We start from the raw sequence: 24,111 nt of genomic DNA, 5'->3' as shown, positions 1-24,111 counted from the left end.
TAAAACAGAACCTGGCAGACCCAAGGTGCTAATGGCCGGGGAAAAGGTGACTTCTAAGCAATATAAAAACTGTAGCAGTGTCCTTTTTGGGTGGCCTGCAGAGGAAGAGTTCAGCCCTGCTACCATCTCCCTGCTAATTTCTGGTTGCTCATGACTAGACCAGGCCCTCTTCTTTTAAAGCTTTATCCATTTCAGTTGTTTCCACTTGCTAGCTTGAACAGAAGGAAAAAAGGGGAAATCCTGTAGAATAGTAAGTTTAAGCCCTTTCCATAACAGCGAAGAGAATGGTAAGGATGAGACTGTGTTCTTAAATACGCTCTGACTGCAGTGAAAGGCTGAATGTTGTCTCATTTTTCCTCTAATCTGCTCTGAACGCTCTGCTCCTTCCCCCAGTGACAGCCGTAGATACTCGCAGGAGTTGGAGTTGATGCCCTGAGGATGCCACTGTTTGTATGTTCTGCTCATCCTAAAATGATGTTGGGAACGGGAGGAAGTGCTGAAACGTCGGGATATTGGCCCTTGTGAGATGCAGAAGTTTGTAGCTGCTCTATTCACCCTCTTTTGAAAAAAGATAACCTCAGCGTGTGGTGAAACCCTCAGTATTTTCTGTGAGGGCTTCACTGTGCTGCTACAGGATGGATGTCTCTTGATGTCATTTGCTCTATAGAAGAGGTCCCTTGTGACAGATGAAACAAACTGGAGGGAGTTCAGCTGTGATGATAACATAAATAAGCAAAGTCTTTGTGTCCTTCCCAAACAAGCCTGGGAGATCCCACTACTTGGTCTTCATCTGTGTTTAGTCCCTGAAATCTTTTGAATCTTGTCTAGCTCCTGAAATCTCTGAACAAGAGACTAGGACCTGGGGAACTTGATGTGACAGCTGGTGACACAGCCCTGGGGTTTACCAGTTGGGGGTCATCTCACCTTTTTTATCTTGCTATGGAGGAAAGCAGAATCCTTTCTCTGTGTGAAGGGGCCTCTGAAGGATGGTATGCTCCCTTCCAGACTGCTAGCCTTAATAGATTAATTGGAGTTTAGTGGAACAAGCACCAAGTCTGTTCCTATTTGAAAGCCAAAAAGCCTTGTATTTGGAAACTTCTCCATAGAAAAGTGTGAGGGCAGCGTTTCATGGTGGGGAACGCCTAAACCAGTGTTGTGAGCTTGAAACGCACCTCATGGCATCCATCTACGTTTGTCTTCTGCTGCCACAGTGGGGCAGTTGGACTGGTTGGCCTTCCTCCAAGGTGTGGTGAAGAATTGGCTGTGCAATGAGTTTATGGTGGGACCTCAAGTGACCCATTTGGCATTGGCTGGACACAAAGCTTGGTCTACCCTGGGCCTGCTCTGCAGGCAGCAGTGTAGTGTTGAGTTGTACCTGCTATCTTGAAATCAGATGCAGTCTAACTCTGGGCTGGCTGGACCATATAGAGCTCTTTGCAGCTGTGACTAAGCTGTCAGCAGGATTATTTCCTGCTGCATGGCCAAAGTGTTTTGGGTGGGATTGTGAGAAGTGTAAGAGCTTGAAAAGAAACGTCCCTCAATGGAAAGGATCCCATGTTAGAAAGTGCTCTGTTAACTGAGCCCCTCATTGCCAAAGAATGGCTGGCTCTTCCCCTCTCTGCTATTTCTGTAGTACGTGTCTAAATCTGTGGTCAATGTTTTGTGCCTGGTGGCCAAGCACAAAGGATGGACTTGACAAACTTGATCTGTTACAGTAAATAGCCTGGGTTTTGAGTAGAGAGTTTGAAGAATTACAGGTCAGTCTAGTTGGGAGAAAACCCAAGGGCTGCTAGATGCTATGTTAGAATGTCTACTTTGAGCTCTAAAAGATTTGAGAGAAATCATACTTGAATCCAACAGAAGAACTGAGCCACCTGTTGCAGAGGGAGAGCTTGTGAGCCTGGGAGCGCTGAGGAAGCTGCATATGCTGGGTTCAAACCTGTGGGCTGAACAAGTGCTAGGTGGCAAAGATGCTTCTCTGGCACAGAGAACAGAACCTTATTAAGCTGTGAAAAGAAACGCGAACAGCCCGTTGAAAGACGGAGCTAGACAAGACGTGGAGCTGCCTCCGTGTTTTTGCTCTAGAGGGATGCTGTGAAGCCAGACAGATTGAGGACCGAAGCGTGGGTGGTGTGTGAAGAAGGCTCTTGCGTAATGTCCCGTGAATAGAAACGTGTGCATGATGCTCTGCTGTCCTCCCTGCTGCTGGAAGCAGGTGGTATCAGCTATATGCAAAAAAGAGAAGGTCTTAATGAGTTTCGGTCAGTTAACGCTAAATTGAATGAAAAAGGAGAAAATGTAGAGTTCCAGAGGGTCTGGTAGAAGATAGAATAACAAAACTAGCTCCATTGGGAAATGCCTAGAATTCAAGTGGATTTTGTAATATATTAGTAATATCAAGGCAGAGTGTTTTCTAACCTAGTGAAAAAGTTCATCACCCCATCTTAAATACATCTGGGGAAGATCCAAGGTAAGGGCTGAGGACTTTGTTAACTGGAGCCTCGCAGCCTACTCAGTAGCTTGTAATAGCTATGCTGCTCAAGAGAGGAATGGATATTCCTGGAGAGCAGCATGATCCAAAACCCCAACTTGCTGGAATATGTAAAATTGCTTAGAAAGCTAAAAGTTAATAGCCAACAGCCAAGATTAGAGATGATAGTTTATAGCAGTTTGGCTAACACAGCTAGCCTGAGGGGTTTATACTGGAAAAGATGTTTCCATCCTGACCAGCCGGACTCTTTTGGAGCTTGTATGTTGGCTGTAAACCTCAGGCTGTTTGAAAACTTGTTAAAACACTTAGTATCTCTGATGGAAACCCCTATTTAAAAAGAAAAGAAAATTCTTCCATCTCCTCTTCCCAATTTGCTCCTGAAGAAAGTGTGAGTGGAGGTTGTTTTTTCCCAGGTTGTTGAGTTATGCTCTCTCTGGCCAAAAGGCAGACACACCTCTGTAAAATATTGTTCTTGTATGGAAGCTGCTTCTGGAGGATTGTGACTGATAGAATAGCTGCTTGGTAGCTGGCTAGTGGGAAGACAAAGCAGTGCGTTCTCACTTCCCTACAGTTCTTTGCTGCACGGCCGAAAAATTAGCGTAGGCTTGTGGAGGAAGTGCAACAGCTCTTGGGCTTTCAAGTTCTTGAAAAGCCTTATCTTCACCTTGTCTACTAAGAATAGCCTGTCATATTTGCTTGTTTTCTTTTTAAGTGTGGCTTCCCGCCCCGCCCTGTATCACTTAGTGTGGAGTTGCCATCACCATTAATGCTCTTAAACAATGAAGTTAATACCTGTGTGGTCAGTGACAGCTTTGGGCAGGTTGCAGCTGGGGTATCTTGTATCACCCAGAACTGAGCATGCTGGTCCCACTGGTATAAGGGGCAAAAGAGTGCCGCTGCATTTATTGCAGAACAGGATAGGTTTTGCCTTGGTTGGTGAAATGAGGACCTGAAGGCTCAAGAGCATTTATCCAGAGTGAGAGGGTATTGGTCATCTTGTTTCACACTCTGAAACAGGTAGAAAAATGCTTTTGGGGCAGCTTCTTCTCTTCCATGCAAGCATCCTCCCTATAGGTGAACTCAGCTTGGAGAAAATGAATGCTGACTACCTTGCAAGGGCACACTTCAGGTGCAGAGAGCTAGATGCTTCTCTGAGCTCAAGTGGGCTTCTAATTCTGGCTCTGGTCAAGCAGTCTGCAGTGTTTCTCTGATTCTCAGTCAAGCAATCTAAGGGCTTACTTGAAATCTAAGCTTCTGCTTTGGGTAAAGAGCCTTGCATTCCTTGAAGAAACTGAATTTTGTATGTAAATATCACAGAATCATAGAATAATATGGATTGAGAGGGAGCTCAGGAGGTCATCTAGTCCAGCCTCTTCCTCCAACCTCCTGTTCAGGTCAGCTATGAGAACATCTGAAAAGTAAGCTGATTGAATAACCCTGGTAGCTGAATCTTGTGGCTTGGCAAAATCTGATATGAGGTCATAGGATACATAGCCTGCCTATTTAAAAGCACTGCTAGATGAACAGGAACCACTTCATCCCCATCCTGTATGACATAGTGTGAGACAAGGGGTCTGTGTCTGGGTTTTGACTTGTATGCAGTTTACAAAAGATAAGCTTTTTTAATGCTGGACAGTAAGTGCCCCACTTTGAACTGACTAGGAAAGGTGGTATCTTTTAGCAATTGCTTAGGGTTCTTCTGTGTTGCTTCAAATAATAGTAATAAAATCCGTGGTTCACCTTCCATAGGGGATGAGATAGTGATAACACCAGAGGGGGAAAAAGGAGGAGGTTTGGTTCATGTCACTCACTTGACATCTATGGGCTTAGAGGAGCCAAGGAGGGTCACTGTAGTTTAACTCTACCAGCTTCTGGGGATGCAGACTTAAAAATGGTATTTTTTTCATGAATAAGGCACTCCTCTTTCTCATCCATGATTGTATTTCTTGATAAGCTTCTTGCAGAGTTGAGAAGAGGCATGCATCTCTTTCTTCTTTCTTGGCTTAAGAGCTTTTGAAACTAGATTTATGTAATGGTTGAGTTGTGACTTGACTATATTAGCAAAGCTAAGACACTGCTTCTTTAAGTACTACTTTTCAGTTATCCATTCAGTGCCTTTTGAGAAGAAACAATCACTTTCAGGTTAGGAAAGTGATTTATAGTCCAATACCTAAATTACTTGAATTTCAGAGGGCTGAGTGATTTGTTTTCTATCTCCGAAATAAACAGTTTCAGTAGGACTGGGGATGACAGAAATCTGGAAGACGTGCTAACAATACCAGAATTCAGGTCAGAAAATAAAATGCTTCCTTTCCCATTATAACCCAGAAGGACAATTATGTAACTGTTCTTAAACAGCTTAAGGGAGATAGCCAAAATGGAAAACCTAGTCAAACATACAGCTGATAAGCCCACAGAATCCAAAAATAGGATCACGCTACTAGGAATGAAAAAGGACCTGCTGGAGGGAATGGGTCTTTTTAGATTAGCAGAGAAATTCAAGGGACTGTCAAATTAACTGCAAGCCAAACAGACCTGCTGACACACATCAGCTGGACTGTAATCTTGAAGAGAAGATAAACGGGTTGGTTTATAAGCTGTGTCCTAGCTGGGAAAACCCAAGTGTCTTCTAGTGATATCAGGTAGTGTGAAAGCTTTTATTTCACCTATGCCTTACCCAGACCCTGATGGTCACATCTAATGGATATAGTGGAAACTGGAGGTCCAAAAGCCCCTGCAGTGATGAAGCAGAGCAGACATTCGTGTCAGATTCCCTGTTTTCAGCTGAAAATTGTTCTTAAGGTGTGGTGAAACAACTAGATTGCCAGCTTTGGAAATGAAGGCATAAACTACACCTTTTTTTTTCTTTCTTTTTTTTTCCCACTTGCCTCTCCCCCTCCCTCCACTTCTTTCTCATTGATGATGAATTAGTCTGCTAATTTGTTATGCTGCCATAGATCCCTTCCGCCTTCTGCTTTCAATGAGCCCTTGAGGGCTGTGGTACATCCTATATGTATGTATGTCCCATCAGGCCTGGGTGAGCATTTGACCTCAGGAGTTTCTTGCCTTTGGAAATGGGATACTTTGAAGGAGACCCCTCTTGGTTTAGAGGGTGCTTTTCTGCCTGTGCTTGAGGGGACTTTAGGAACTTGGTACAAACAATAGCCTCAAAAATTAGTGTTCCCTGCCTCCCCTGTCCCTTAGGTAGCTTCTCCACCATCCCCCCCCCCTGCTATTTATGCAGGGTTTTATGTTGTGGCCTCATGTAAATCTGAGTGAACTTATTCTTGCTAGATGTAATCCGTGTGTTTCCTCGCTGCATGTATTCTGATTAGTGGCATGAAGCATGCCTGGCCAGTTGGGATTCCTCCTCCTCTTCCTCTCTGCCCAGTGACATGCCTCCTTCCCTGCCACTCTGCACTAGTGCCTTCAGGAACAGCCTCCCCAGTGTTTTGCACCTCTAAATAATATTTCCCAGTTCCATCTTCCTACCCCCTTCTGCATCTGACTGCTCTAGCTTGAGAAATGCTGTCATCTCCTCCTTTTCCTCAGCCTTCCGCTCTGAGGTCTCATATGGTAGCGAAGGGGAAAAAGGGGGTGTCTCTTGCTTTGCCATATCTACTTTCCAAATATTCCCCTTTGTTCTGGAGTTTAATGCTTTTGCAGGAAAAAATCCCAGTTCTACAGTTTACCTTTTTCCTTCTTTCCTGCCCAGCTCTTTTCCTTTGGAAATAAGAGTCCTCTGGTTTATCTGGTCTGGATAGTGGTGGCTTTGAACTTGCTGCTCCCTGGATGAGGGCACTGAAGTCTTGTGTTGACTGCACTAGAGTTTCAGTAGCGTGTGAGAACCATTTCAGTGAAAAGAAAGATGCTGTCAGCAGCAGATCTGTTTTTTTTCTGGCATTTATAAAGCCTAATTCTGAAACTTCTCACTTAAATCACACTTCAGACATGCTGTCTTGGGTACTTCATGCTCTCTCTCAATTTGGTCAGCAAAACAGTGTTTCTTCAGGACCTTTTCACTATGTTCAAGATGCAGCAGAAACTGGCTTAGTGGTCCATCCAGCAAGTTATTTAACTTGGGGTGCTCTCAAGTTTTTCCTTTCTAACCCCAAAAGTTGACCCAATGGCAACTGAAGTCTGTCTTCTTTGGGACTTGCTTCAAATCTTTAATCTTCCCCCTTCCATCCTTTCCAGCTGTGCAAGCTGACTAGTCTTTGGTAGTGGCCTGGACTGGAATTGCCCTTACCTTGGGGAGATTCCTTTGATCCTTTCCCACCCAGCAGCATCTCTTCTTGAAGAGCGTGCCAAGACTGAAACTGCTTCGTGTGCTGGAAGAGGCACACCAGCACTCCAGGGCGTTGGTGGTGGCTGAAGAGGGGGTAGCAGAGAATGGGAACAGAGATGCTCACACGATCACACTGTTTTCTTAGGAAAATGAGCTGAAAATGAAGATATTTTTAGCTCCTTGTCAGCATAAGGAAATGTGCCCATTTTCTGTGGATGGTAACTTCCTTCAATGTTCCCACCTAGACATGCCCTTAATCTAAACTACCTGAAGATGAAAAACCCAAAGTGGGCTAGGAGAAGTGAAGTGAGCCAAGCTGGAAAAAAAGCTAGTTAATTCTGGAAACAGTGTGCTTGCGTGCAGCCGGCCTGCCCTTTCAAGTTGCATAGACTAACTTTCCTGGGAACCTCTTTCTAAATAAACCCTGGAGGAAAAACTTTAAAAAAGAGAAAACCAAGCAAAACCTCCAACATATTGCTTTTCTGTGGGAGATTCATGCCCCAGAGTCCTTCTCTGCTTTCCTGGGATTGCAGCTCCTTCTTGGGCTGTTTTCCAGATGTGTGAGGTGTGTGACTTACCTGAGTAGATGCTTCTCTCCCTTCAGAGTGAGCATAACCTTACAGACTAGCAAGCGTGTCTACTGTTTGCTTGATGCTGGCGTAAGGATGTCTTGTCAAAAGATGTGCATGAACCCTTTTCCCCCCCCACCCCCCATGTCTGATGCTAAAATATCTGCCTTGGGTATATTGTCCATGTCCCCTTCGTAGTGACATTCATGCCCCTCTAGTTAGGGAAGAAAAGGTCAGCTCGTTGAATGAACACGTGTTCCCTGTGGTCAGGCTTATTGGCGCTGACTGAAGGTCTGCGTAACTGATCTTTACTCTGGGATGCTGAGCAAAAAAATCCGATCTTTTCAATTCAGTGCCACTGGGCTACTAAGAAAAATCAGATTTCAGCCTCTCTCAGTCTGTGGCTTTTTTACTAGAAAGCTTAGTGTTTTATGGAGATGAGAAGAAAAATATTGGTGCTGTTGCCTCCAGGCCTCTGGGCTCCTGAGGGACTTGTTGTTCAGCTGCACCAGATGCTTGGATGTGCTTCTCTGGGTTAGAACCTATTCCCACCGTGCTATGTGGCAATGCTTCGATGGACCCCTTGGGGTCTTGGGTCAAGACCCTATTCTCTGTAGAATGAGGCTGAGGATCATAAGCAATGACCTAAATGGACTTTTTAGTGCTTTGTGGCACATCTCCAACACCTCTCATCTTCTCCACTATGTCCTCAGCCCTGATGTTTAAGTGTGTAATAGGATGGATCTTCTTGCCTCCTTCAGGCCTGTTTGCCAAATGACAAGGTCTGTGTGGCATCCAAAACTGTCGAGAGACCAGAGGGAGGAGGGACAGCAATCTGCTGCCTGCCCCTTGCATCTTCTCCAAGGCTCTGCTTTGCTCCAGCATTCCCAAATGCCAAAGCCCATCAGTCCCTTGCTGGGCCTTTTATCTGACCACTGTGAATCACCCACTTGCGAATGAGGAGGGAGAGATGCAAAGATGCTGGTAGGGATGGGCAGCATTGCTGAGTGTTTAGCAAACAGTAGGACACTCCTGTTCCTATAATTGAACAACTACTCAGGTAGCTCCTGTATGAATATAGTTTTCCTCTCTTTAGAGCATCACTGGGAGCAGGATGGAGGGGAGATGGTTTTCTAACTGTGAAGGCAGCTCATTGCAGATGTCAGTGTTTTGCTATAATGTCTTGGATCTGCCAGTTTGCATGTCACTGGTAGCAGCGTGCTGAGTGGTGATGTCTCTAGCCACTGGTAACTGTGTCTGGAAGAGTGTCAGTAGTGCTGGGAAGGGCATGGGAATGGTTCGAGTTTATGTTCATTGTAATAAAATCCTCAAAAATGATTGAGAGCGATTTGACTGATAGGGCTTGGATTTGCATCAGTGAATGAGTTTATGAATCTCTCATGACTGGTCCCTTCCATAAGGCAAACAAGATAGCTGATGTAACTGGCAGATGGGGTTTCGTGTTTTTTATTTTTATTAGAACAGAACTCTCCAGGCCTGGGTCGAAAATGACTGTGAATCTCCTCTGTTAATTCTGGGAGCGACCTTGTGGATAGAGGGGTGGTTCCCTTCCCAGCAGTGTCATTTCTAACGTGTCGTAGTCGTAATGACCTTGACCAGCATTTCAACGTGCTCTGTTGAAAGCTGGGAACGTTTGGGAATGTCACGCTTGCCATATGACAAAATTCTCATCTACTGAAAGATGGATGCTGCTGTAAAGAGAGTAAAATCACTTCATCCTCATTTGTGTCTTTCTAAAGTTCAGCTCCTAGGTTTTGAAAGAATACACACATCAGCAACGAAGACAAATATTTACCTGGGTTGAGCAACTGTGTGATCTGGTTGTTGTAACCTGTCTTTTGTTACCTCCTTATTTCCCTAGGTGCTGTTTTCATTCACTGCACAGTGTCTAGCCTGAGCTTGTAAATTCTCTGGGAGGTGATCTGTTGTGTGTCTCCTTGCACTGAGCAGTCTGATTTATACAAAACTGGAAAGGCAATAATAACGAGAAAGAGGCCTTAGGAACCCAAGACAAACCTATGCTTTATTGAACAGCTTTGGAACAGGAAGGGGTAAAGCTGACTGTTACCCTTGCTCTGTCAAAAATCAAAATATCTGCCTTAAAATAAGGCTGGAGGAGGGGATGGGGTGTGTGCACGTCTCATTTTGATCTTGTCTTCATTTCCATGTTTTTGAGCGCAAAGAAAACTGTAGTGAAGGTGATGGACTGGAAACAGTGAATTGTGTGAGTCTGCCCCGATAACTTAACAGAAAAGGGTTTTCTTATCACAGACTGGATAGCTTCAGGGGGCAGCATCTGAGCTGCTTCATGAGAAAGGCTTCCAGGATGTGCTGTAGCTGGTCACTTGTTTTGGGAACTGGGGCTCCCATGGGGGTTAGTGCTGGATATTTCATTAAATCATGTGACCGTTGAGCTGCTCAGGTGCAAAGGGATCTGGGGAGATATCTGCTCCAACCCCTGATCAACAGGGTCAACACTGAGTTCAGGTCAGTTTGCTCAGAGCCTTTTCCAGTTGGGTCTTGAAAACCTCCAAGGATGGAGGTGCTCCAAGGATGGAGCACTGTCTGAGCCCATGTCAACTTTTGGCATCCCCAGGCATGAAGCAGTAACTTCTGACGTTTTTTCATGCCCTTGTTTCTGCTAAGAACTCTGCTTGATTATTTCCCACCCTGGGCTTGTACCATACAGAGCAATCCTTCCATATTTGTCTCCTAATCCGGGCTGACCATTTGTGGTGATCTCTCTTGGACTTTATGGGTGGGTTTTTTTGTTTGTTTCTGTGGGGTTTTTTTGTTGTTTTTTGGGTTTTTTTTGCTTTGAGTTCTCGGTCCAAAACTGAACTATAAAATCTAGAATTATAGCTAAGGCCTCTCCAGTGTCGGATGGTCTGTCTCAGTTGCTCCAAATCAGTCCAGTTGCAATGGGAAGGGAAGAAAAGGGCTTTAGAGCCCCCAGTTCCCTGAAATCAGGGAGAGGAAGTTGGCTTATTTGTGTCATCACCAGATCCTGCTATGTTGTATTTTGATTACTTTGGCCATAGCATATCCAGTGTGTTTGTAGTGGGGAGGAGTTTGCTGTGTGATTTGGGTCTTATCAAGCTAATGTACATGCTTTGGGAGTAGGAAGCTGAAGCGGTATCTGGCTTGTAGGAGAAGAGAGCTACAGAGAACATGGAAGATGCAGAGGGAACAGCTTGTGCGTGCTGTTTTCATTGCCGATCTTATCGGTGAGGGCACTTCAGTGCTTTGCAACACGTTGGTTTTGTGCAGGGCGGCTGCTTGGGAGGGAAGGAGCATCAAGTCTTTGAGAGCAGGTCTGCTGCTTCCCTAACGTAGCTGCTTCTCTGCTGTGTAAGAACTGTTTTTGTCCCTTGCAGCTGCATGGAAGGAATCAATCATAGGAATGAAAAGCTTGTAATCCATTAAAATAGGACTTTCCACCTCTCATTAAGCCAAAGACATTCATGCTTAACTCTCTGGAGAGCAGTTGCACAGCAGACGTGCAAAGTATTGATTGTAAAACCAATCTTGCAGACTTTTTTTTCCTTCCCCTTACTGTTTCAATTAAAGTGCGTGCAGTGGGTGTGGCGGCGTTTTGCTCATTCTCGGATGAGTGCTACTGGCACAGTTCACGCAGTTCTCTTCTTTTCCTGCTGGCATAAAGCAAATTTTCAGTGATGCAGTAGGGAACGCGTCCTGGGGAAAGCGGAGAACAAACCTGCTGCAGCAAAATGTTTGACAAAGACTTCGGCTTTAGCTCCTGACATCTTCCAGAGGAGACTAAAACTGCCTCTTGGAGGGCCAGGTAATACAATTCACGTGTGGCTACAGCAAATTTTCCAGGGGTGTGAGTAGGAAAGGGCGACTGGGGAGGGGGGAGAAAAGCTTGTCTGTAAAGGAAACCATATGTCGGAGTGTGTGCGTTCAAAAACAGTTCTGTTCCCATTTAATTCCTCAGCAAAAACACATGCTGAAAAATGGATAAGGCTTGATGTAAACTGTTCTTCTTCAGCTTGGAGAACATGGCAAAGTTCTTGGGATCTATGGAGAGGAAAAACATAGAGCAATCTTGTTAATTCCTTAAATATTTTTTAATTAAAATTTTTTTTGTCTGTGCTTGAGCCTCTTCATAGCTTGCTTTCAGCATCTAGCTGTGCCTCCTTGGTATCTCATCTTATTGTCTTCTCCTGTTGTTGGTTTCTTCCCTCTCTTCTCTAGCCTTGGTGCTCTCTTCTGCTTACCTCTGCTGATGTTCTTTCACAGCGCAGATTTTTATTTATTTACTTTTAACTGTTCTCTTGTGGTGCCAGTGCCATCAACCACTGAAGTGATGTGCTGCAGTGACTTTTAGCTTGCTCTAAGTATGTTCCTCCCTGGAAGAGCTGATGGTTGGAGAGAGGCATACCTGCGCTGTGGTGCCTGTGACCCCTCCTGTGTGATTCAGACCACGTGTGTGCACTAGGGACTGTGCCTAGCGAAAACCCTCTGTAGTCAGCTTATTTTTCCCATGGCTGGTGATGGCTGTAACCAAGAGCAATAGGCAATTGGCTCCTGTAACAAAACACCACCGTCCCAGCTAGCTGGGAAACTACTTCAGTGCAGGAAAGCTCTAGCAAAGTGACTGATCTGGGATCTTTCTTCAAGCGGTCAGTTGTGTTAAGGGTCTCAAAGTCCTCATTTTGCGCAGCGCGGGGAGGTCCTCAGCATTCTTTTGGTTTAACCCATCAGCATCTCCTGGTGCCTGACTTACCTCTGCTTTCAGTATGGCAAGCCCGTTTTTCTGAAGGACAAAGGACTTCTCTTTACTTGATTTTCCTGGAAGCCAGCAATACTGGCAAAGCCTCCTTGAGAAGCCTAGGAAAAGGCCACTAGCCAGCACATGCTTTGCCAGTAAAGCTCGAATCTGTCATCCATTAGTCCACCAGCTTCCTAGCAATTCCTTGCTTTGATGTTAGCATGTGTTTACCAAATATAGGCCCAACAGGACTGAGGTAGCTTCTTTCACAGTCTAAAATCATGCAGCAGTTGGGTTGCTTTAGCTTTCCATGTATTTCTCAGCAGGGTAGGTGACCCTGATACAATGCTGAGGCTCTTACTTAAATATTTCTCAATCAGGAAGCACTACATAAAGGAAATGAGATTATAGAGCCAATTTACTCCTTGGAATTGATATCCAGGGTGTTGCTTCTATTGCCTTTCTTGATCTTTCTGTTACTTTTAGTTAATTTTTCTTGAACTTCCTTTTGGTGCTGCTTACATCTGGTTTTAGCTTTTATGTTCCAGCAGTAGAAAAGACCTAATGTTTCTCTGCCTGCAGAACAGTAGCTGATCTTGTCTGGCAGTTGTCAGTCTCTCTGCAGACAAGAGACATGTTCCCTATGGGCACCCCAGCTTAGGCCTCCCCTGTGACATAGGTCTATTTCCATCACTCAGCCTTCAACACCTAATCCACCAGCTACCGAAAGCTGGGATCAGCTCTAGCCATGTCATTTTTAATGCACTTATCTTGTCTGTTTGGATGTCTTTGACTCCCCTCTACTGTCTGTCTCTGCAGTGGCTAATAGTTGTATTTCTGTGCCAGGAAGAACGGGATCTTGCACCTCTTGGGTTGCCTAAAACTTCTCTTTGCTACTTTTGAGAGCAAAGAACCTCGTTAGAAGACTTGCAGATGTGAGCAATTGCTGATGTGCTGGCAGGAGCTGTTGACCATCATTCCACCAGCCCCTAGAGGAATGAATTCTCTCCATGCTCAAGTTGCCAGGAGGTCATTGGCAGAGGGGGGCAAAAAGTATTGTGTCTCTTTTCCTCTAGAAGAAAAGCCACCATGTCCCATCTGTGTCTTTCCCACATCTTCCAGTAACTCCAGAACCCCTTTGTGCGTTTATCTGTGCGGTGGTGTGTGTGCGCAAAAGGGGTGGAAGGGAAGAGGCGTTCTGAGCTCTCCCTCGGTGGGCCTTACAGGTTTGCTACGTGGGAACTACCCTGAGAAGAGCAGAAGCTTTGAGCAGAGCTCTTGTCGTGACCTCCAGGATCTGATTATGAAGCAGGGGCTTGGGAAGCTGGTCTCTTCTGTATTAGCCAGCTCTCAGAGCTGTTGTGCTTCAGAAAATCAATCTTGAAACTCCAGAAAGCAGAGAAGGCATTTGGCTATTGCTCTGTGAGAAGCTTGTACAGGTTTTCTGGTGACCTGTTCCATTTCTTCAGCTCCTTTTTAAAATGCAAGGCACCAAATATACCTTTAGTGTGGAAAATGTTAAGAAGCTAGATTGTAGAGGGCGTTAGCATGTACTGCGCTTATTTATTTAGTGAGATTAAAGTCTAAGTTTTTCTTTTGTAATCCCTTTGAAGTGTTTATCTTTTGAAGTCTGAATTCTCATTAACTGGAAGTGTACAACCCCAAACTACATGCTGCCCTAGTTTCAAAGCATTAATTAAAAAAAAAAATTAAGAACAATAAACAACAGGTCAGACCCATAGGGGCTACACGTCAGCCAGATCCCTGACTATTTGGGTTGTCTCTTGCTGCTTTGTGAATCAAAGCAGATCTGCTGGATGTCTCCTTGCATTAGGAAGTAGTCATAAGGTTTTTGGCATCACCAGGCATTAGGAAGACGGTGCTTTTCCCCTTCAGAGGTGTCAGAGCTGGGGCTGTAACTCTGGAACTCCTACAACAGATCAAGATAAGTTCTGCAGACTCTTTTTTCCCCTAATATTTTCTGTCACTGGGGCAGCACCATGCGGCTTTTAGGGCAGAGTAGCCAAAACAAATCTTCCAAACTCAATTCTGATCCCAAATGCTCTATTTATACACACACTTACATGCACCTGTCAAGGAACACCTTGCTTTTGATTATATATGTGTATTTTTTTCCCTGACAAGCAAAAACAATAGAGATGCAACTGGCATTTTTAACACATCTGCTGTTTTCACTTGTGCAGGGACTTTCAAGTGTTGTCCATATAAAAAACAATGTTTGTATCCTGGGTGGGAGACCTCTGACCAAACCCTATTTCCAGAGCATGGAATAACGTGTTGGGAAGCATAATCCTGCTTGGTCATCAAGAGGTCTCCAGCGATCTGGGGAGGGTCATCACAACCGTTACGATCCTCAGCTGAAGTGCAGCATCTCCATGGTTGAGGCTGTTCATGGCTTTGAGGTGTTCCCTTACCCTTCCTGCCTTGAAATTAAATCTTCATCTTGCAAGTTGAGATGTTCTGGGTCTGAGCCAACAAAACGTGGAAAATACTGCTCAGTGTGCATATAGATTTCCTCCTGTGGGAACGGCTGTAGCAAACATCCCTCTATAAGAGTTGTTCTATTATTAAACAGATGGGGATATTTTCCCTCTTCCATTTCTATCTTCCAAGCTGGGGAAAGTGAAATTACATTACTTTGTTTTGGATGAGTTCAGCATATTAAAGAAAAGATTTGTGTGAAAACCGTGAAGAAAGACTTGGTGAAAATCGCAAGAATTTAGATCAGTTTAACACTTTTAATCATTTCAGTCTTTCTTTGGAAAAAATTAATTTTTTTAATATAGAACTGGAGGGTTTGCTCTTGAAGAGGTAAAATCCTATTATTAGGAAGTATTTAAAGAAAATCTAGTATTTTCCAGTGTAATTAGGGAAACAATTGGGTGAATGCTTACATGGATATCTGTGGGTAATTGGTTATTGGTAACATTCTCGTGTAATCAGTATAGGTACTTATTTGCTCATCTCAGTGTTTTAACTATAACTAACTTGATATAACTTTGTAATAAGAGATGGACATGTTGAAATTATACAGAGATTCAGGATAAACAGCGATCCCATGAGTCACCAGCAAGAGGAAAAAATACTTCTCTTAATGTAGAAAGCAGCAGAATCTGTCAAGGCTCTTTTAAAAATGGGTTAGTAAAAAGTCTCAAGCATCCCTGGAGTCTGTATGTTCTGCATTTATTTGCACTGAAAGTAGGGCACGTGTCCTTGGGCCTGGTTTTTTTTTTTGGGAAGTTGAACCCTGTCTACTTAGGGCCTGCTCTGATTTTGGGTCTCCCACTGCTGAGATGGCCTGTTTGGCTTCCCCAGTTATGGGGGGAACACAATGAGATGTCACCGTGACGGTGACCACGTTTCTTAGCTATCCTCATCCCTCCAACAAATCTGGTCTTCTGAAGCCATGGGAGCCTCTAGTCCCAGGTGCAAACCCACAGGGACTAAGCTTTCCATTTTCTGGGTCTTTCTAGCCCTGTCTTGACACATGGAGATGTTGCAGAAGGCCATGGCTGTCCTCCTCTCCTCTGGGCAATAGGTGTTTGTGCACTCCAGCGTCCTCGTAGACCTCAGTCGGCCCACAATTCAGTGTGCTTTGAAACATCCTTGGCTAGGTTCTGGCTCTCTTTCTTTGATCTAATTTAGCAGTCCTTGGCAGGCTCAAGCACGAAGTCACATGCTGCGTTGTACTGAACCAGCCTAGGGTGACGGAGGCTTGAGGCAGCAGGTCGAGGTGATGCAGGCAGGAGCCAGCAGACTTGATCTAGTGGCTCTTGTCTCTTCCCCTAGCTCCCCCAAACCACTCTGGCCGACCACGCAAGCATCCAGAATAGCACTGCTTATAAGGCTGCTCTGGGGTTTTGGGTCGGTGGACGCATTGCGAGCCGCTTGCCTCTGGGCTATTAAAAGATTCTTCCCAGGATGCTGAACGAGATCAGAGTGTGACTTGCATGAAACTAGGCTGATGGATAAAAACCGAAGTGGGATTAGAGGGGAGGACTTGGACTGTACCATGCCGCGTGAAAGGGTTAGATCCTGTTAAACCTGTTATTCTGTGGCTTCATTCACATTATTTACCTAGTGCACTTCAGGACCTGTGCTGCTGGTCTTCCTCTGCCAAAATGATAGTATTGAGATTTAGCAGATGGGGTATAATGGAAATGATCAGTCCCACTTGCTCTGTCCTCTCTCCGTTCAGGATCTGGAGTGTTGTCCGAAGACTACAGGGATGGAGGAGTTAATTCGGACAAAATCCAAATTTTTAGGCCAGATCTCCCCCAGAGAGCTTTCCTTTTAAATCTGCAACTTGAATTTTCTCTCTTTTTTTTTTTTTTTTTTTCTTTCTTTTCTCCCTCCAAAGCTGTCTGGAAAGGAATGATGTGTCGCAGTCTGTAATGGATACCTACAGCCCAGTATCTCGGGAATGCAGTGTGTGCTAATTAGGCATCCTGGAGCCTTCAGAAAATGCTCCTGCTGTATTTGCAGATGGACTCCCCCTTTTTGGGCGAGCTGGCAGGCAAACTATTCAGCTCGAAGAAGTTTGTAGCCATTGGCAGATGATGCATCTTTAAAGTCAAGGTTGGGCTGTGTGGGTTTGATTTTTTTTTTTTTTTTTTTTTCTTTTTTCCTCCTTCTGGTATGTGTTGCTGAATTTGAATAATTAATGTATGTTGTCTTGCTTCCTGTTTTCATTTCTGTATGTAATGCTAACCAGCAGAGGTTTGAATCATTCATAGCCTGCTTTCTCCACCTCAAAGCTGTAGATGTCATGGGAACAGTGATTGTAGGGTCCGGACTTTCTGCTTCTCTCCATTAAATCCATTTCTGGTAGCAGGAGAAGCAAGTATTCAGTTCGTGATCTCGGCCAAGCACGGATCTCTGGACAGATGGTATCAGCGTGGCAATTTTATCAGTCTAATTTCTCTTGAGCGGCGTCCTGCTTGCGGTACTTCAGCCTCTTCCTGCACCCCCTGTTATTACTCAGGTGCCTGTGTGTGGTGGGGAGAAGGAGAGGGTGGGTGCTGTGCAGTTTGTGCTTTCCTTTCTGCTGTGGGTTTCTCTTCTCTGCATCACCTAATGATGATCTTGGAGAAGAGGGAATGATTTTTAGGCTTGTAGGTTGTGCCTCGTGCAGTGCAAAGCAAAGGCACTCACGTTACTGCATTTCTGGAATGCCTATTTAACTCATGTTGGATTTCTTCTCTCTGCTGACTTGTTTTATAAAGAGCTACCTGAAATGGTTTGAAAAGCTTCTGTAGCCTAGATCTGCAGTGAGACTGAGAGTGGGAAAGCTGGTGAAGCTGGTGGGCTCCCATAGCATCTGCCTGTACTGGGGCGCAGTGAGAGGACTGGGGCAAGACCCTCACTTGGTGGGTTATAGGACCTTCTCAGCTGTGTTTTTCCTTGATGATCTTTTCTGAGCAAAATCAATTTTTTTTCCCTCCTGGCTGTATTTAGTGGATTCTAGCTGCTCCTAAAACTCTCCAGCAGTGCCTTCTGGTGATGGTATTGTTTGACAGATGTGCTTTCTGGTTGCCCTCCCTCACTGAAAACACTTGTGTCCCTCCTGATCTTCTCTGGGAGTTTGGGAGATGCTGGATTAGATGCTGCTGTGGGAGGCTGATGGATGCTCTTCAGAACTGGACAGTAAACTTGAAGCTTTCACACCTGCCCTGAGTCCTGGGGTTCCTGGTAAAAATTTTTCTTCTAGGAGAAGGGCTGGTTGCTGGTCCCTGTTCTCCTTTGAAGTGCACTTGTACCTCATTAAACCAATGTCATTTGAAATGGCTTCAGTGCCTCCATGAACTGTGGATGTGCTGGTAACTATGGTGAGAGCTTGTGCCTTTAACTGATAGTCTTGCTGGATGTGCTATCATGGAGAATGTTCACCTTGGAAGCCAGGATCTGTGATTCAAACTGTTCCAGATACAGTCTGAGATGAGAGCTCTTCATGTACCTGCTGGCTTGTGACACTTGTCCCAACAGCTCTATCAGCTGCCGAATACAAGTTGTGCTAAGGTGCCGGAGGTGCCACTGCGGTGCTTGGCCCCTTCAGATGTAGTCCAGGAGATGAGAAGTGATGATAGGCACTGGAAACTGCAGTTGGATGTAGTGATCTAGGCAAAACTTACACTCTAGCCAAATGAAGCACGTGTGCTGTGTGCCAGGCCAGTGATTCCCGACGGCATGTGTTGCACTGCAGTTTTCCATTAGCAGCTGACAAGTGGGTATGCTGGTAAAATACAGGGGTCTTGGGGATTGCCTCTGGAGACTGCTTGCCTTTCTACGTGGGGAACTTCCAGTCTCAGCTGGAGCTAAAATGAGGGACTTAGAGGTGAGGTTTTCCATTCATGGCTCCGTAGACGCTTTTAATAGCACTAAAGAAATGATTGATTGAAGCTTTATCCAAGCTTCTCAAGCTCAAACTCTTCCCCACCCCCTGCCCTTTATGACAAATTGGGGTCCAAGTTTCATTTCCCAATGGATTTCCATTATCCCTTTTTTTGGAGAGAGGGGCAACCTGGCAAATAGCCACTGCGGCTCAGGAGACTTTCTCTGGAAGAGCCTGGGTAGTCTGTCTGTGTCAGCCTGTGATCATCCGTGGACAGTCCCTGTCAAACACCTGGGGCAGCAGTGGCACTGTCTGTTATCTTTCCTTGCTTCCTATCCTTTTCTTTTCTATATTGTCATCCGCTTAGACTGCTATCTTGTTTGGCACGAAGATGTGTGTATGTGTGCATGGGTGTAGCTCTTATCTCTGCAAACTCCTAGCATCACTTTGTAATGCTATAACGATGCTGGCTAAAGCTTCCGTCTTTAGGTAGTGTTAAACCTTGCACTATGAAGCTTCAGCTAGGGACAAGAGTGCTCCAGTCTCAACTTCCTTAAAGGAAAGATGGATCCAAGACTTGCATAACATGTGAGTTTTATTATTTCCGAAGGGCAGCCTCTGTTCCCTGGCTCCTGCCACTTCAGATGAGTTGGATTTCTGTTTGAAAAGTCAGGATTTGCCAGCTCTGACAAGCTGGCTTGCATATGTGGCTGCTGAATGGCATGACTTCTCCAGGTGCTTTGGGCTAGAGAGGAAGGATGGAGAACAGCTAGTGGCTTCCCAAAAGAACAGAGCGATGAACTGCTTGAGTGTTGCGCTTGTGTTGGGTTTACAATGCAAGTCCCTTAAGCTAGCAAATAAAATACCTTTTTAAAAGCTTTCAAAGCCTGAGGTTGTCTATTTGCACTCTTGCTTTGCACAAATGGAGCAGGATGAGGTCTGTAGCCTTCTAGGTTTTCAGTCTAGTAATGTGGGGTTGTTAATGGTGCGTGACTTCAGGTTCTGCCTGTGTCCCACGATGTTTTGTACATCCCTTGCCATTTAGGATCTTCACGGCAGAGATTATGGCTTTGTCCAACACAAACACGTCCTTAAACAGCATCTAACTCTAGGAGCTTAGCATTCCTGTCCTACTCTAACTGGCAGTTGTTTCTGCCGGCAGTGTGCTGCTGACACGTGGAGAAGGCAGCCCAGGAAGCTCATGTCGTGGGGACAAACCAAAGCAGACAAAAGCTGGAGGAGGGAAGAGAGCAGGCAACTTGTGCAGTGACTAATGCAGTCTTATAAATAGCGTAAGAGAAGATGACATGCAGGCAGGGAAGTGACCTCAAGCGCGAGGCCACGGAGGTGGTGCAGCGCTTGGGGGAAGATGAGCTAGGAGAGCGCGGAGGTGCCAGATGATCAGCAAATTGCTCTCGTTTCGGACTGACTGTGTTTGACGCTGTCCTGCATGTGTTCCCCGAGGGGATGAATGAGAGCACGTGGGGATCCGGGCCAGCCAGGAGCCGCTACAGAGAGCAAATCCTGCGTGTCCTTGTGTCATCTGCATGGGTCAGTGCCTCGAGCAGTGCCGAGAGCTTTCTAGAGAGATTTACTGAAAGGACAAAGCTACAGCCTGTGTGCATGTGAAAGGAGGGCGGCGGAGCTGTGGGTTGTGAGCTCTGGAGACACAGTACGGTCTGCTGAGCTTTGAAACCGCAACAGCCAGCTCGCAAGATCTGTCTGCCTCCGGGATGCTGAGTCCTAATTAGCGAAAGCCAGGACAGGCCTGTCCTGGGCTGTCGGTGCAAAATACGGAGAGTAAATGGACATAGAGAAGGGCAGAAGCTGGAGGGGTTGAGCTGATTGTACCCTCGCTGAAATATTTTCTGGTCTCTGCCACAGTGCTTGCAACATCCCCTTATGGATCAGCTGTAGGAAGAAGCTGGGTGAACCCAGTTCTTAGTCTCCTCCTTCCGTGGCACATAACAATGGGTGATTGTCCTCATTAGATGGCTGGGATACATCTTTAATCACAGAATCGCAGAACTGTTGAGGTTGGAAGGGACCTCTGGAGATCATCTAGTCCCACCCCCCTGCTAAGGCCTGCTGCGCTTTGCCAGTGCCAGTGGGGATGTTGCTACTCGTAGCTGTCATATCTTTCTGCAAGACCAGAGTACCAGGGATTCGGGTCATAAGGAAATGAAGCAGTTGCCCTAGAAAGCGAGCTGACTTTCTTCCTGCAAATGAGTGCAGATAGTGCATGCAACTGTGCAGGCTCTTGGAAGGTAACCAAGCACTTTGCAAGTTCAGCTCCCATTGAGCATCACTTATAATGCACAGATTATCCACGCAAGAGCAATGCCTAGGGCTGTGCATGTGCACTCGTGCACCAGGAAACGGTGGAAAACCCCCGGTGGGAGTTAAGTGCAGCTGAGAAATATCAGCACAACACCACCAGACTGGCAAACATTTGCTTTCAGGTCCCCATTTCTGAACGCTGACTCTAAGAATTAGTAAGAACGTAGGATGACCTGGGCTTTCTGGTTATGAATCTTAACAGAGACGAGAGCGAGTGCCTAAATATAAAATACAGCCTTGTGACGCACAATGCATGTAACTGATGGAGCAAAGGACTTTCCCTCGAAACAGCGATGTTCCCACACATGTCAAATAGGGCAGCTGTTTCAAAGTCAGTGTGGCCCCTGGGGAGTCCATGCAGTCTGGTGCAGAGAGGTCTCTTTCCTGGGTGAAGGCTGCAGCTGGCTCTGCCTCCCACCTGCATCCTTCTGTGGCTCATTGGACACGTGCAGAGGAAGGGGAGTATCCACCTCTTGCAGCACGCGCAGAAGTGTTATCTCCTCAGCTAGGACTGTTTGGCAGCCTCCATAGGATGCTCACGATAAGCTAATTTACCTTGGCTGGGGTGCAACTTTGCAGAGGTCTCGGAGTCAATTTTAAGGTTGTGCTAGCTCAGGGTATGGTTCTTTGCATTTCAATCATTTCTATAAATCTAATCATCCAGCTTGCAAATAGTCTGTCTACTGCTCTTGTCCTTATGTGGCATTTCTTATTGATAGCTGCTATGAATATATTCGCTTTCAGTGGAGTGGGAGAAACAGCACAAGGAAATACAATGTGCAAACTAATTAAACTTCTCGGTCTCGTTGAGTAACGAGTCCAAGATGCTGGCAGGGCTGGGATTAGTTCTGATTACCATTTCTCCTCTCTTAATAGCAGAGGACATGGTTAATTATTAAATTGCATGTTAATATATTGAAATATCACTTAATTTCCTTTTGTCCCCCCCTTCTTTTCTCCTGCTGAAGGGCGTTTCCAGGACCTGATGGATTTCTGATACCTCACTCCTGAGGGGCTGGAAGGAGCATGGTTAAACACCAACCGCTGCAGTACTACGAGCCACAGCTATGCTTGTCGTGCCTGACGGGGATCTACGGCTGCCGCTGGAAACGGTACCAGCGGTCACATGATGACACCACCAAGGTTGGTAGCGGGCTCTGATGCCCTGTACCCGTGTCTTCTCTTCCCAGAGACTTTGGTCGGGTGTAGAAACCCAACCTTAAGCCTTGACTGTGGATGAGATCTTGGTTAGAAATGGTGGATGCTGTTGTGCTTGGTTTTAGTAGGCTTGGGTAGATGGTGGAAGTCCAAGAGGTCTGCCTTGCATGAAGTTGAATGCATTTTAATGTGGGTTATACAAGAGAAGTCCTTGTGCCCATGGTTGCTGTTGCAGGTGTAAATGTGTCTTGGTGCTCAAAGCGGATGAGTGGCACAGGGTTGGCCAAATCTCTGCGTATTTTCCCTTTAGTGCTGGAGGAGACTTCTGTTTTCTCCTTGTTCCTATTTTTTCTGTTGTGCTCGTGGTTTCTTTGGTTGTTGTTTGCCTCTACATAGAGGCCAAAGAGCTGCGAAGAGGCAGCCTGTGTCCGGCCGATGTGGAGTGGCAGCTGTCTCCCAAGATGTGCTTTTCTAGCCCAGCCTCTGGTTCACCTGGGGAAGTCGAAGGGACTTTCATATCTAAAACCAGCACAGTGATATCACATCTCTTGGGAGAGTCTGAGATGCTGGTGGCAGGTTGCATCTTCGTGGGAACCGATGTTAGAACTAAAGGGAAAAAAACAACAACAAAAAAACAAACCAAACCAAAAAAACCAACCCCCCCCCCAACCCTAATACCTCTTGCTGCTTAGAAAACAGTTATTTCCAAATGTGCTTTGCACTGAGGATGAGGTAGGATTGGGGATACATGGGACCCATTCTGCACGGTCGCCAACCTCTGCATGCGTGGAAGGAAACCCCTGGGAAGGGAAGGATGGCATGAAGTGAGAACTAGCTGGGCTTGAGCAAGGAAGCTCTTGGGGGTGATTTATCCTCCCTCTGCGCAAATACAGTTTTTAAGAGCTGAGGCAGAGGGAATCCCAACAGCCAGGGCTGGATTTGTCCCTTCCCTGTTGGCTGATGGGGCTGAGAGGTGCGTTGTGAGGTCTGAATTTGTGTTTGCAAGAAGGACAGTGAAAAAACATATCCATCTTATTTCATCTTCTGGATAATGGTTGTTGTATATTACTATTCTCCTCTGCTCCCACATTATGTTTTTTTTATTATTATTATTTTTATTTTTAGTGTGCTTACTACTTAAAGAAACCACAGAACAAAACTTAAATCACGTTTGTTCCCACAGTGCTCCCAGGAGATCCCTTGTTTTTTGAGAGCTCAGTTTGCTCCGGTGACAGTTAGCTGCTCTGTTTTATTTTTAAGCCTATAACCAGGACTCTGTGAGGCGGTGGAGTGCCTCTGCTCTGGAAAACACGCTGTTAAGACGTGAGTGCGTCTGGGCAGCGGGTCTCGTGCCAAACTGTGCCTGGCTGTGAATTGCACCGGTTGTTGATGGTGCCGTTGGGCTGGGAACTCCCATGTGCATCAAAAAAAAGTCACGGTTTGCGTTTGTGCAGCGTAAAACAAATTTCCTTTTACAGAGCAGAAATGTTTGTGCCATTTTTCCTCCTCTTTCAACGTGGCCAGCTTATTCTGAGCTAACGCTCCTGAGCCAGCAGAAGTTTCCTTTGAGCAAATACCTGGGCACATCCGTAGTGGAGGGTGTAGTTGGGCTTCTGAGACTTTGTCAGGAAAACAGTGGGACGTAATGTCTTGGCATGCATGCATACACTAAACTAAATACTCAAAATGCCTCATTTCTTATGATCAAGAACATTGTTTGTTACATAAAATATATATATAATTTTAGCTATATATATATATATATGAAAACTATATATATAAAAACTGCTATTGACTTAATTTTTGAGCAAAATCCACCTCTGTTTGCACTGATTTCTTTTACCATCAGCTGCAACTTTCCAGTTCTGTGGTGGTGTGTGTGTAGGTGGTGTGGAGTGTGTGCGTGTTTGTGTGTGTGTTTTTTTTTATCTGGAAGAGAATCTGGGCTGGGTTCAAAGATGCCTGGGCTAGGCTTAAAAATATGTCCAGTCCGAGTCAGTTGTATTCAGGTCTACATGAGACCTCGTCTTCAACTCTTGATTGATGAAATGGAGAAAACTTAGTCCTTATAGGAGCACAAGAAGGAAAGACTAAAATTGGCTGTAAGTTATGCAAACTTGACGTAAGAAGTATCCATTCCCATCGTGCTGTCAGTAA

The 24,111-nt window shown here is 45.4% G+C and overlaps 1 protein-coding gene across 4 annotated transcripts in view; it reads left to right on the top strand.

Annotated features, from left to right (window-relative positions):
• The window catches only part of GDPD5 (glycerophosphodiester phosphodiesterase domain containing 5), a 176,074-nt gene that overhangs the window by 37,727 nt on the left and 114,236 nt on the right, over positions 1-24,111 (top strand). For 3 of the 4 annotated variants that reach the window (XM_026097928.2, XM_026097929.2, XM_064505228.1), the window contains exon 2: positions 21,765-21,939. In XM_026097928.2, coding sequence (XP_025953713.2) covers positions 21,823-21,939 — 117 coding nt within the window. In that variant the 5' untranslated portion in view covers positions 21,765-21,822. Of the gene's footprint in view, positions 1-11,060; positions 11,175-21,764; positions 21,940-24,111 lie in introns of those variants that run through there. The other variant, XM_064505229.1, reaches the window with a different exon arrangement.

The sequence above is a fragment of the Dromaius novaehollandiae genome, chromosome 1, assembly GCF_036370855.1.
Source record: "Dromaius novaehollandiae isolate bDroNov1 chromosome 1, bDroNov1.hap1, whole genome shotgun sequence".
Classification (NCBI taxonomy): Eukaryota; Metazoa; Chordata; class Aves; order Casuariiformes; family Dromaiidae; genus Dromaius; species Dromaius novaehollandiae.
Note: the sequence above shows the minus strand (reverse complement) of the source record. Positions and strands in the feature narration are given on the sequence as shown.